Here is a 13,627-nt window from a genome sequence, read left to right as displayed (position 1 = left end):
ACCAGTGGTACTTGTGCAAAAATATAACTATTATTTTTTATTTGAAAGTCAAAAGAATGTCGACGGGACTTTTATTTTATGTTGAACAAGTAACCATTTATTGCATTAATAGTTAGTACTTTTCTCTGATACCATGTTTGCGCAGCACTTTTGCACGTGAAATTGTTATTGAACCGAACCCAGCAACTCCTTTTGGCCCCAAACGGATTCCCTTGGCCACTGGATGTGCACTAACATGGTATCCTTGGCCAGGAATGTCTGAAGTTGATGCAACAGGAGCATTTGCTTGATGAGAGCAAGAAAAAGAAACCATGTGCTTGCAGGAAACGTGATGCTTGCCAGACTCCTACGTGTCTGCAGGATAGCAAGGAGCTATGCCCTCCAGAACCCCTGATTTTGTTGGACTCTGCATGCCCAAGGAAATACACTGAATGGCTTTAACTTTTCTCTTTAAAGTTTATTATCTAAAATCTTTGTAACATTATATGTTAATGTCTAGGAACTAATTGTTTATAAAATCTTAAAATAAAGTCAGATCCCGATGAGGTAGCACCATCGCTCAGACCTCCACGGCCCTCCGGTCCATCAGGGTGTCGAGAATCTTGTCCATGTGCTCGCTGCAGTTGGCCAGGCACACATCCGCATACTCGCTGAGGAAGTACATGAAGCTCTCGAGCTGCTCCATCGAGCAGCCGCGGAAGCCATCGTCGCGTCCAATGTTGTCAATGGCCCGGATGATGGAGCGCAGCTTGTGGACATATTGCGGCGTGTTGCGGCAGTGCTCCAGCGAAGAGTCGGCCAGATTCGCGGGCTTGGCGTAGCCACGAATGCGCTGCTCCACACTGCGAAGTTTGGACTGCTGCTGCTTGAGGGTCTGCATCATTTGCGGCACGGACATGGCGGGTGTGGCGGCAGAGGGAGGAGCCTTGGCAAACAGCTCGTCCAGGGGAACCGCCTCGTAGTCCAGGGAGAAGAGATCAGGCGAAAAGGACAGCCTACCACTGTTGTTGCCGAAGCTATCGGACTCGAACTCCGTCTGATCCAGGTCGCTGGTCTTGATCGCCTGGTTGGCACTGATGCTGCTGTTGGGCCAGGAGTACTTGCTGCGACCCTCCAGGCCATTGCTGGCACCTGTCTGCAGACCCACCAGTATGCTGTAGCTGCTCTCGATGGAATACTTCTGGGTGGTGGGCCAGAACTCAGGCACGCTGCTGAACTCAATGTGGTCAACGCCGAAGCGCAACTCCGACTGCTCTCCGCTGAGGAAGGCAAACAGCCGCTCGATCTTCTCGCTGGACATCAGTTTTCCGCTGAAGGGCACTGCGAGATCTCCGCTGGCGAACCAATAGTGAGAGCAGCCCTTCACACTGGGTGGACGCTCGGGCAGCGACTGTCGGACGGAGTCGGAACTGGGAGCTCCGCGAATGAACTTGTGTCCGTCGATTCCGAAGGCCAGGTCACGAGTCTCCCAGCTTTTCTGGGTGAAGATTTCGTACAGCAGTCGCAGGCGCTCCGGGCTGTTCTTGAAGATTTCCAGGGAGACTGTGAAGTCCCCAGAGGTGATCCAGAACATTGAGTGCGCCTTGCCGGTCGGACTCTCATCCTGGGAGTTATCAATTTCAACAGTCGGGGCATTGGCGAAGAACTCCCGCTCACTGCACGGTGTGGAGGGTGAGCTGGAGGTGGCGTCCAGATCGAGCGGATGATCCTCCCGGATCACTTGCATGGCCAGGGAACTGCGACGAGGGCGCTCCTGGATGAGAATCGGACTGAACAGTTGTTGTTGCGCCGGACTGGAAGCATGGCGTCCCTTAACTGGCGTGGAAAAACCGGATGGCTTCGATTCCGTGGCTCCAAGCGAAGATCGGCGTATCGGACTGTTGTCCATCGGATCGTTCGAGCATGTCTCAAAGCCCTGATCCACGAAACTGTCCCGCATGGCCTGTACCAGGGATTGCCTTGGTGTCTGACTAGGAGACTGATCGCTGTCTGCATTCGGCGAGGGAGATGACATCACGGTGAGGGTGTATGCCGACTTGATCTTCCGGGGCGAGTTCAAGTGGCGCATCAGTGACTTATCCAACTCAATGAAACTTGGCTCGGGCATTGGAAGTGGGTTACAGATAGCACCGGACTTCTTCTTGGCCGCTCCTGATAGCGGAGGCTTGTAATCTGAATCGGAGTCCGTTGAGGTTATTGCAGTGGCCTCGACAATGGAGTTCTCCTTTTTCCATGTAAGAGTTCGGCGCATTTTCTTCTTGCGTGGCGGACGCTGGGGCTTGGCAAAATCAAATTCACCTGTCTGCAAGTCATCCTTGGGCGTCTCTGGCTGGGATTCGTCGCTGGTTATCTGTGATAGAAAATTAAGAACAATGAGTCAACATTCATGAATCCACTTATTAAAGATATCACTTACCTTGGGGAGTGTAGACAACCCGGATTCACTTTCCTCAGCCTCGGATTGCTTGCAGCTGGATGCACTGGAGGTAACTTGACTTAGACTGGGTCGTGGGGCTGGCACTGGCGGCGCCTGGCGCTTAATGCGTCGCGGAGTGACTTGAACGATGGGATCCTGAGCTGTATCCATCTCCTTCTTTTCCTCGACTTGTGTCTCCTTCTTGGACTCGTTATCTAGCTCTAATTTTGCGATGGCCTCCTCCAGAAGCCGCTCGACGGCGGACTTTTGGCTCACATCCTCCAGAGTAGCGGTGCTCGGCTCAAGTAGCGGTTGCTCCAGAAGATTACCCTCCTCGGTGGCTATCTCAATGGTCTGCTGACCGTCAGACACACTCGTAATGTCGAACTGGACACCGTTCTCCGAGCTGAGCCAGCTGTAGAACAGGGTTTCGAGGTGTTCGTTCTGAAAAAACATTTGGCTATCCGCACCGGTGCGCTCCTGTCGAGTGCGTCGGATTTTCTTTGGTGGCGCATAGGCCTCCGTTGGCATCATGGTGCGAATCGCGGCGAGGTTTCGCTTCTGGGATGGCTCTCGGGCATGTTCATCGCTCTGACGATCCAGGCATCGGCGGGGTCGTGGCTGTGGAGCTCTGCGCTCTGGACTTGGCTTGAGGATCACAGTCAGGGTGCTCACATGCAGCTGGGAGGTGCATGTCTCCGTTTTGCTCTCAGTCGTCTTGGGGGGAGAGACACCACCTGGTCGCGGTGGCGATCCCGGCTCCAGGATACATTTCGCTTCCAACTCCTGGGCGAGATGCTTAACACTGGCTTGTCGTTCAGCCACCACCTCCCCTCGTGCCACCTGTTTGTTTACCTTCTCCTTGAGATCTGCGGCATGTGCAGTGAACTTGGGGTGCTTGGCTGCCATGTCACCGATGAACTTGTTGAACAGCAGGGCTTTGTCCTTCACGCTCAACTCGCGGAAAACTTCCTCGGCCACCAGGCAGGGTCCTTGAACTGGGGACTCTAATGGCGACACCAGGCGGTTCTGTGCCTTAACCTCCGGCGACATCTCATTTTGCAGCTGAACATACTGTGGTTCCTCTGTACGTCGCATCACCTGGCTGATCTTGGAGTTAAACAGCTGGGCCATCTCCTTGACCTTCATGGGCAGCGACGCGGATACCTTTCTGGAAGCCTGATATGCAGAGCGTGGCGTCTCCATCTCCGGCAGCTGTTCGTATTTCTGCTTGAGCTCGCTGATCTTTAGGTGGCCACTACCCACTTTTGGCTTGGGCGGCGTGACCGGATCCGACTGGAGGGCCAACTTGGCAATTGTGCTGGCCACTTTACCCGTGTTACCCGCTGCCTTGGTGGTACCCAGTGTCTTTGTTGGCGTCACAGGTACCTCTTCGTCGAAGTACTTCATCAGATTCTCGATGCTGGACAAGTCCAGGTCGGTAACCTGCACTCGGCGCGGTGATGCAAACGAGTTTTGGTACTCCAGGGCGGTCAGGAAGCGATCATCATCCAGCGAGGAAATCTCGAAGAGTTCCTCCCTGGTCATCGTAGCTCGGAGCAGGCCACAGGCGGTGCTGGCATCTCCGTGGCGGCTGGAGCGACGACGTTCCTCGATCTCCGCGTTCAGCTGCAGTAGCTCGCTGAGATCATCACTGTTCATGGCTGCCGTGTCCACTACCATCTGGTTGTGCTTGGACTGGTTGTTCGGCGTGGAATTGCTTAGGACCATTTTGGTATTAGTTTGCTGTCTTGTTGTTGACGTTAGACGTTTCAGTTTGTAACTGTGGCTTTCTGGCATTTTGCTAATAGCTTATATACAATGATCAGGTAAAATATGGATTGGGTGCAGATTTTATTGCCCACCCACTGCCTCAGATTTTCCTTAATCCAACTAGCAGCGATCAGGTAAGATTAACAGCCGCAGCTGTCGGATCGATGGATTTTCCTCGCGCTAACCGATATTTAATTATTTTCGCGAACCTTTCCGCTATAAATATATATCCAGGTGACCTGAAACAAAGAAAACAGGTAGGTAATATTAGGGCTGTGCAATAGATGTAAAATGTAAGGTTCTGGAAAGAAGGGATAACCGAGGATTCACTCGAAAGACAGCTGACGGAAAGTCCTTAAAATTTAAATTCCAATTATTGCAGTAACTCAGCGAAATCAACTCCCAGCATCATCATTATACTGCAACCGAACGAATTTTCCGAGAAAAATGCGAATGTTAACAAGACCCAGGCGAATTGCAGCCACAATAAAAATCACACACTGAAAATTCTTCATCTGACTATTGCTGAAATTTGGAGCGAAAACGAACCGAATTCAGGACCCCAGGGATAAGCAGAACTTTGCTTGCAGTTTGCCACAAAGTGACTTTCACACCGACAGAGCCATAAAATGAAATCAGGGGCTGAGATTTGCGGATGCTCAGGTGGCAGAGCTGGAGCTGATGAGTTACAGAGCTACAATGATAAGTTCCATAATGGGATACATCTTTTAACTGCCTGATATTTAACGATTTTATCTTTAATTTTTGGTTTTAATGCGCTTTTTTACTTTTAGCAAAACGGAGTGCCTATTTTTTTATCACAAAGCTGAAGTTGTTTACATGGGAAGGGTATACTTTCCAAATATTCCAAATTTTCAAGACAAAAGCGTTCTCTAACCCTTTTTTGGGCTTTCTAAAACAGGCCGGCTATTTATATAAATTAGTTAACTTACTTTGTTAAGGATTTCCTTGTTGAACTATGATCTACTTTAGGCAACACAGTATTTAACACGCACAACTTCATAAACAAATTACAAATTAATTTTGTAAACAAAAGACCGCGAAAAAGCGTGGTTATTTGCGCCAAATAACATAGTACATTTACATCGATCTAAGGGCTCATTTGCCGGCTTTACGGAATATCACAGCTGATAATAAAGCCAATCACCACGAATTAAGAATCAGCTGATTGAATCAGCATCAAAGCTCAGTGCTTTTTAAACCGTAAACTAATCTAGACTTTAAATATCATCATGGGCTCAAGAAAATGATTAGAATGTCAATAACTTATATTCTAGGCAGACCAGTGAAGATATGAGAATTCGATGGCTATTAACGGCCAAAACGGCTTACAACTCAATGATACGATAAATTCAAACGGATTGCTCCCGTGGCCTGAATTCTATCAGACGTGCCTTTATTGGTATCTGAATATATTGCTATTTAAGCCAAAAGAGGCACACCAAAATCATTCAGATGGACAGTAGTTGGTCAGTTGGCAAATACCCCAAATGACAAACAAAGCAATCCCCGAAATACCATTCGACGGTGAAAAACATTTACAAACATTGTGGTCGCCAACAGCAGCGGCAAAAATTTAGTGGGTGCTTTATGATAAACTCATGTGGCTGGCGTTCCATATCCAACTGGAATGGACGGGGACGCAGTGGTTCCACTTGCTAAGTAGCCACCGCTTCTGTCGGCGACACCGGAACGCGAATATTTGGTTTCAGATTTTGGGCACTCAATGCAGGGCCATGCAATTTTGAAAATCTGAGCGGCGGCATGTACCCCGCTTTATCAGTGCGGGTTAATTAGACACTACCAGTTCTGTAATGTTGGCAATTATTTCATTGCCGCAAAATCCGTTTACTCGCATAACATGCCCACAATCGGTCTGAATGACGATGCGCGACTTGTAATTTCATCAGCCCTATCAGTCCGTCCGTCCGTCTGTCAGTCTGTCTGTCTGTCTGTCTTCCAGTGCGCCACCTTCGCTGGCAAATCAATCAATTCCGCACAGACCCACATACATACATACATACTTACTCCGCCGAGCGAGCGCACGTGACATGGAACCCCGAGTGGCGGGCAAGACCGCCGGAATCCGGGGGTCAAGGAACGAACCTCAGCCGAGCCGAGTGGAGCACCGCCGTGGCGATCAGAAGCAGCGAGTTTGTTGCTGGCTTCCGACTAACACCACACCATTCGCAATTCGCTGCTCCGATTGCGTCACTCGGCTTTCCGCGTTCCGCTGGCCAAGCGGTTTATTTTAAAACTAATTATAAGCCAGCCCAAATATAATGCACAGCCGCTTTGAATTACATGAATGAATGAAATTCAGCACTGATAAGCCGTTCGACGGAAAGAGGAACTGCTGGCCATATCGCAATAGCCCACACTCAGCATAATGTAGCCGCGTTGGATGAGCTCTGGAATTCAGACTGCTAAAGATGTGTTTATCCTTTACATTTTGCTGACTCACAAGAAACTAGAAAATAATCTGAAACATACCAAATTGGAACCGCAGAATATTGATTTAGATGACTGAGCCCCACACCCCATTTCACATGAGTAGCTCGAGTGTCTCGAGGCATACGTTCTTTATCGCAGAATCAATTCAAGTTTCCCGTTTCTAGTCCATTTGTGGGGCAAAGACAAACGTACGGTCGCCCATTCATCGGAAACAACCACGATTTGGGGCTGACCGCTGTTTGACACGCGGCTCACGCGCTATCATCCCGGCAGGTTGTTAATGGCCCATTAATGCGGTTGCCAGGCGAAACCGACCGCTTGCCACGCGCCTTCAAGACCCACGCGGCGTATGAGCGATTTGCGCGACGACCTTCAACAAGTTGCACAGTGCAACCACCGACTTGGGGCCGGGATTTGGAATCTAAGTCGGATTCTGGATGGTCGTCGCCCTCTGGGCTGCCGTCTGCTCCGCGCAGGATGGGTGTTAATTAGCAAATAAATAAAAGCACGCCGGGTAACACATACGCACCGTGGGCAAGCAAGGAAAAGCACACGTGAGCTCTTCGGCAGAGGAAATCGGCAAAAGTTCAAGGTGCACAAACAGAGTCGAAACATTTTGTACTTTTAAAAAGGTTCTCGCTCACACTGTTAAATATTTCGACTGAAGGAAGCATCCCATTTTCTTTATTTCCTCTGCGTAGGTGTGAGTACCTACCCCCCTATTTTTTCAGTGCCTGACAGCGAACATCCTGGAAGGGCATCTACTGCTCACCGATGTCTTGTCTATCACGTTGCACACGTAATTGAAAATTAACTCAGTCCGTGTCGGAAAATCCGCCCGACAGATGCGAACCGCATACGCAATTGCTAAGCATAGAAGTTTATTCACAATACTTGGGTTCCTAATTAAAGCTATACACCGACTAGCAGTGGGAGTCACCGACCGTCTCTGGGCATCCCTCACCAGAAGGGACACTGGTCCGCGCTGGTCATTCCGGAGCCAACATGGCACCGGAACACCTCTGCGAACTGCGGCACCTGGCCGAGGGCGTAGTTCAGCCGCTGGCTGCCGGAGTCATGGTACTGGTCGCCCTCGTCGCCGCAGAAGAAGTGGGCGAACTGGAGGAAGTACAGACGCCCGTTGCCCGACCGAGTGAGCCAGTCGCCACCGTAGGTTTGCATGGCCAGCCGGGATCCGCTGACGTCGGAGGTGCGCTCGTTTAGCATAACAGCGCTGCTGTTCAGGCATCCAACCGCTCCGTTGTAGAGCTCCACTTCGCCCAACTGGTCGCTAAAGTTACGCAGATTACCCTGCGCATCGTAGTCCACCAGATCGGTGTCGAAGGCGTGCATGATCTCGTGGCCCAGGGTGTTGGCCAGATCACCGTAGAGCAGCGCTGGCCAGAAGTTGGCATCGAAGAAGGGACGCTTTACGTAGGAGTACGGCACGAAGATGATGTTGCCCAGGCAGTAGAAGTACGGCGTGGCATCGATGTTGTCGGGAAACTCGGGCGTATGCATATTGAAGCTGTACCAGATGTCCCGCTCCTCCTGGTCCGAGCTGCTTTCCAAATCGGCGACGAGCGTGTAGTAGTAGAGCAGGCTGTTCAGGTGATTCTCGTAGAAGTCCCTGCCCACGCTCCACCGCCGGTCGCTGTCCCAATAGAATTGCTCCGTCACATTGGGCGGTAGGTTGCCCACATTGATGCGCATCTGGTGCACCTTTGCCTGCAGCGATTTCACCAGATCCTGACTTAGATTGAAGGCGTTGTGCTGGACCCGCAGCTCCAGCTGACTCTGCAGCTGCTGGAAGACGCTGTGGATGACCAGCTCATCCGCGTGGCGGCGCCGGGAGTAGAAACTTCTCTCGTAGACGTAGTTCATCGGCAGGTAAACAGAGCGGCGCATGTGACGAATACAGTTCCTTCCCCGCGACCGCTGTCCGGACTCCCAAGTGGCCAGCGGGTTATGTGGCAGCTCAAGCAGGTGGCTGAGAAATCTTGCCAGGCTGTACCGATTGAGCAGCAGAGTATCTACCGTATTGAGGTACTCCACAAGCCCCTCGATCGCGTCCAAGTCGTCCACCTGGAAGACATGATTCCCCGGCACCGATCTGCCCAGCTGTGTCCTCAGCGCCTCGTCCCAATGCAGACCCGGCACCTCCGTCCGAATCTGATCCAGACTGTAATTCCGGAAGGTATCGTCCGCCGAATGGGGCTTAGCCAGTCGCACCAAGTTCTGCTCCAAACTTCTGAACTGCTCCTGTAGCTGGTGGAGCGGTGGCCAGGAGGAGCCATCCTGACTCAGCGCATCATAGATGTCTTGCGTGAGACTCAGGTTTAGGTGGCGATTGTGCGGCAGCAGGAAGATCATGTGATGGGTGGCGTTGTACCAACGTACCTCTACTTGGACGTAGTGACCGTGGTAGCCGTAGCGCCCCAGAGCTGCCAGCAGGTGCATCCAGTGTGTGGAGTTTAAGGAGGCGAGCAGATCCCGGTCCAGTAGCTCGATGTATCGCCTCAGATCCGGCTTCTCCAGCGCGATGCATGACTGGTAATGGGCCAACACCTTGGCGAACATGGGGTATCCATATTCCGGGGCGCTGGGATTCCTCAGCAGTTGTAGGAACAAATCCTCGTACTGGCGGTTAATTTGCGATTCGCTGATCATCGTGGCGGTTGTGTGGCTTCCATGCTTCGCCCGCCATTTTCCGCAGGCGTAGGCATAGAAATCCTCGCAGGGATTTTTTTCGCTGTCCACGTAGGACATCAGCGTATCGATGTGCTGCTGATTGATCGTGGAATTGCACTCTCCGAGGTACGGACAACTCTGTTCCGGATCATTTGCCTTGACCGGCACACTCGAACCGCAGGTGGCACTGCCCAGCAGAAGGAGGGCAGTCCACAGATTTTGCACCATTGCTTCTTGGATTTACTATCGGGCAAAGGAATAGCTGATCTTTCCGCACGTTTATTTCACTTCGGCGAGATTCATAAGCTGCACCTGTACTGCGGCACTTTAAAAAGTTCTTTTCTCAGGTGCTTAGATACGATCATTTCAAAGTAAAGCTGCTGATTGTATTTTAACCCGACGAGTTTGGCGATTCCGATTCCGAATCCGATTTATCGATGCTTCAGGACGGGTGTTGCGCGTTTGCCGCTTGCTCAAATTCAACTAAAATCTCGTTTCACGCGGTTTCGATTTTATGTACATATATTCCGTATGTCGTATGCCGTATTCGCATTTGTGCTCTCTCATCGCCGCTACACCAAATATTATTACCCACACTACCCCACTTGCGGGGTTTCTTCCGACGACTGTGCTTGTAGAATTCTTGCAGCTCGGCTCTTTTTGCTTGGTTAGCTTATCAGCGATTTAAATACGTATTTTCTTTTCGGCATTTGAGTAGAGGGCTTATCTACAATGTCTACGACAAGACAACAAAAAAAAAAAAATCTACAAAGTTCAAATGAAGTATACTAATTCATTTTGTAAACTTAATTTCATAGTCGCGTTTTTGACATTAGCTAAGCTAATTTCAATGGGGGTTACTTATATGCTTATCACATTAATAATATATGGTTTAAGCTGAAAATTTCTATATTCTATAAATGCTATATTCTTATCGATCACAAGGAAATAGCTAGGAAAGAGGCGGCAAATTTTTCGCGAACAAAAAATTGTTATCTTTTCATAAGCTGCCGGGCAAATTTTATGTACATACATATCAAGGAACTTATTACGTTTCGGATTTTTCAGATGGGCACTTGATTCGGTAAGTAACAGTTTGTCGTAAGAAAACGAAAACGTTGTATAAATGAAATCAATTAGGTTTAAACCCTTAACCAGTTCTACCGCTTCGGTACAGGAAATCAACATTTACCTTTATTTCCGTTCCGGTTCAGTTACAGTTACAGTGAACCGGTTAACCTTCGGCTACAGATTCCGGTTCTAAATGTTTACCGTGCCAAAATGGATTTTCCACCCTAAAAGTATGCTGCACTTTTTGTTTGGCAACAATTCGAATTTTTTTCGGTTCCTTTGCTTAAATTAGTGTGTAATAAAACATAATTTATTTTGTAGTTTATCGTTGTATCGAATTTTACATTTTTGTTTTTTAAGCCTTTAAGGTGATTACCTAATTTAATACATATGTTTTTATTTAATACTAGTATTGCATATATGCCTAATCACTGCACTGAAATCCCTCACTCACTTTGTATTGATTAATTAAAAATAATTAAATTGCAATTAAGCATAACGGAATGATGGAGCACTCGTTTATAAATCCATTAGTGGCTCAGTAAAAATTTCATAAAAATTGATTAATAAATTTAATGCCTGTCACACTTAAACAGGTGAAAACCCTTGTTATTAATCGGGCGACCGAATGCAAATTTATTGGAAATGCTTTAAATTTGTTTATGCAGCTAGCGCCAAAGATAATGATATTGCGAGGGGGATCGGTCGGTGGCAGGCCGTGTGTGTCAAAGAGAAAATCTGGCGAAATTATTTATATTAAAAATTTCACGTTTTCGGCACATACATATATATGTACATATATGGCAAACCTACGAAAGCAAGAGAGCGTGCGGCCAAAGCGTCATAAAGTATAAAGCAAAATATGCAATTTAATTTATTAATTTATTAACAAGCGCGCCAAACGAAAATTAATCTCTTCAACCCCCTTCGTCATTCCACGCTGCACCCCTTTTACCCACCGCCAAAGAGACTCGAAAAGAATGCGAGTCGTTAACGGTTCAATGGCAACGCAGCACTTCCGCAGCTCCAACGTCACAAACATTCCCAACCCCATACGGATCCCACCTACCAAGCCCATCCCCATCTCTGCCAGAATCCCAGTGGCGGCTTTGACCGCTTCACTGCATCGCCGCAAAAGTCGGAGGACGGACCACAGTGGCGCCTCGATGAATTACAGGTTTCATTTTTCAAGAGCGCTGGCCAGGAAAGCCGTATTTACATATGTACAAATTATCATTTTAGTAGATTTTCCATATATTTATTAGCGTAAGTTTATTAATTACAATAGGGCTTGCGCGGTCTGCACTTAATGAGACGAATAGTAAGTACGTGGCGATGACCGACGCTTCTAATCTTCCAAAATCGACTAACTTAAGTGTAGCAAGAGTTCTTATCTCTAAAGCTTAACAAGTTACAGTTTCTTATAGGTAAAGCTCGATCTATAGATGGGAAAAGCACTTGAGGCTTACGACTATATTTCGGGTGTTTTGTGATTGTGTTAACTCCTCCCCTTCTAAGACGAAGGCTGTCCACAGACTTTTTACAATTGGCAAATCTATTTGAAAGCGGATCTTACGGGTAACATTGGTTGTGCACTAAGTTCCCATACTGCCAACCTGGTACTGCGTTAAACCATCGAAGGGAAGGCAGCTCTGCGTGTCTGGATGATCCGAGAAGTTCGTAAATGCTGCTGATTCTCCATGTCATGGGTTCGCAACAAGGTTCTGGAGATGATCGTAGCGAACTTGGAAAAAATCTTTATTGTAACCGTCGACTTGTTGACGACGATGATGCTGATGTTGGTTGAACTAGTTGACCATCAAAACGTATGTGTTGAACGCACTCTGGTTGGCGTCTGATGGCAGATATTATTCAGTTCGTCGTTTCAGTACCCAGGCGCAGAAATAGTTGCCGCATCTTTACGTCTTTAGCAGATACTACGTTGATAGATCTTAATTCCCTCTTCTACTCTTCTCATCTACTTAAGAGGTAGTTACAGTTTTAATACTAAAGTTTTGACAATAATTAAGTATAACAATTATAATTTTATAATAAAGTTCATTCAGATATTTTTGATATTAAAGTATGTAGTAAAACGCTTATTGATTGCAAGTATTGATTTTCCTATTTAGTTGAACAGAATCAGGAAAGGGTATTGATAACATTAGTGTTTTATTTTTTTTTTAATCGGGAATTTGAAATCTAATTAGAGTGAGTGCGCTATACTGTTATTATGCCGTTTTGGTAATGCATTTATTTTCTATGGTAGTTTCAGGAAATATTTGTGGTTGCGTGGACTTTAAGTTTTCAAATCATTCGGGTCTAGCATTTCATCACATACCTTTAAAATTTTCTAAAGAGGATGAAGCGGAAATAATACAAAATGTTTAAAGATTAAATAAGAAGGATTTGACAAATATTTAATTGAAAAATGTTTGCAAACTCTTTTACTAGTGTTCAGATTTCACGTTTGTATTTTGCTAACTTGGCGATGGTCACAAAAGGAAAAGAAATACTAAACCTAGCGTAGATTATCTTTATGAACGACCCTCCCTTTTATGAGGACCGTTGTCCCGAGGTCTGCTTCGATTAGTTCTTCCCTATACCGTGGGGTTAGTTTATTTCCCAAGCGATTGTTTTGTTTTACCATGACGGTTTCTCCCACCTCAAAGGTTCTGTCTCGTCTTGTTACATTTTCTCTTCTTAGCTGTTTTTCCTGAGCTTCGTTAACCATTTCTACTATCTCGTTAGCCAATTCGGGAGGAGTTGAATGAATAATGTCGATCGGTCTTCTATTGGTGACTGAGTGCACCGTCTTATTGTATTCTATTGTTGTTTTGTTGGTAAGTAGGGTCAGTTTTTTCTCGACTTCATCGTAGAATTCAGTAAGAGTCATGTCTCCCTGTCGCAAAGTTGATAGCTCTTGTTCGATTAGATAGATCGGCCTTTTGTCAGAATATGTGAAATCAAGACGGCTGATCATTGCTTTGAAATGTAACGGAGTATTAAAAGAAGCCAATACTGTATTCGCTGGACCTTTTATTTTATTTCGCATAATACCAAGAGCTTGGTAAAATGTTGAACTTCCCTCGTAATCTTTGAAAACTTTAAAAGCGACATGAGCCGCTTTTCTCCACGACACATATGTTTCACTTTTGCCATCAAAATCTGGCAGAGATTTAATTATATCTAGAGGCTCGC

The 13,627-nt window shown here is 47.3% G+C and overlaps 2 protein-coding genes across 3 annotated transcripts, besides 1 other annotated feature; both read right to left on the bottom strand.

The window, feature by feature from the left end:
* Nucleotides 1-439: 439 nt before the first annotated feature.
* slam (slow as molasses) lies at nt 440-5,336 on the bottom strand. 2 transcript variants are annotated; one of them, NM_135176.3, is made up of 3 exons: nt 5,143-5,336; nt 2,417-4,428; nt 440-2,350 (listed from the first exon to the last, which is right to left on the bottom strand). In NM_135176.3, exons 2-3 carry the CDS (start codon nt 4,145-4,147, stop codon nt 560-562), a joined length of 3,522 nt encoding a protein of 1,173 aa, NP_609020.3. In that variant the 5' UTR covers nt 4,148-4,428; nt 5,143-5,336; the 3' UTR covers nt 440-559. The 2 variants fall into 2 exon arrangements, with proteins under 2 accessions (NP_609020.3, NP_001285668.1); NM_001298739.1 differs by lacking the exon at nt 5,143-5,336 and having other exon boundaries at nt 2,417-4,209.
* A 2,197-nt stretch (nt 5,337-7,533) lies between these two features.
* Nucleotides 7,534-9,842, bottom strand: Nepl4 (Neprilysin-like 4). The gene has a single exon (NM_135175.3). The coding sequence runs from the start codon at nt 9,581-9,583 to the stop codon at nt 7,625-7,627; it is 1,959 nt and encodes a 652-aa protein (NP_609019.1). The 5' UTR covers nt 9,584-9,842; the 3' UTR covers nt 7,534-7,624.
* A 1,812-nt stretch (nt 9,843-11,654) lies between these two features.
* Nucleotides 11,655-13,627: part of a mobile genetic element that runs on past the window's edge.

The sequence above is a fragment of the Drosophila melanogaster genome, chromosome 2L, assembly GCF_000001215.4.
Source record: "Drosophila melanogaster chromosome 2L".
In the NCBI taxonomy this organism is placed as follows: domain Eukaryota; kingdom Metazoa; phylum Arthropoda; class Insecta; order Diptera; family Drosophilidae; genus Drosophila; species Drosophila melanogaster.
Note: the sequence above shows the minus strand (reverse complement) of the source record. Positions and strands in the feature narration are given on the sequence as shown.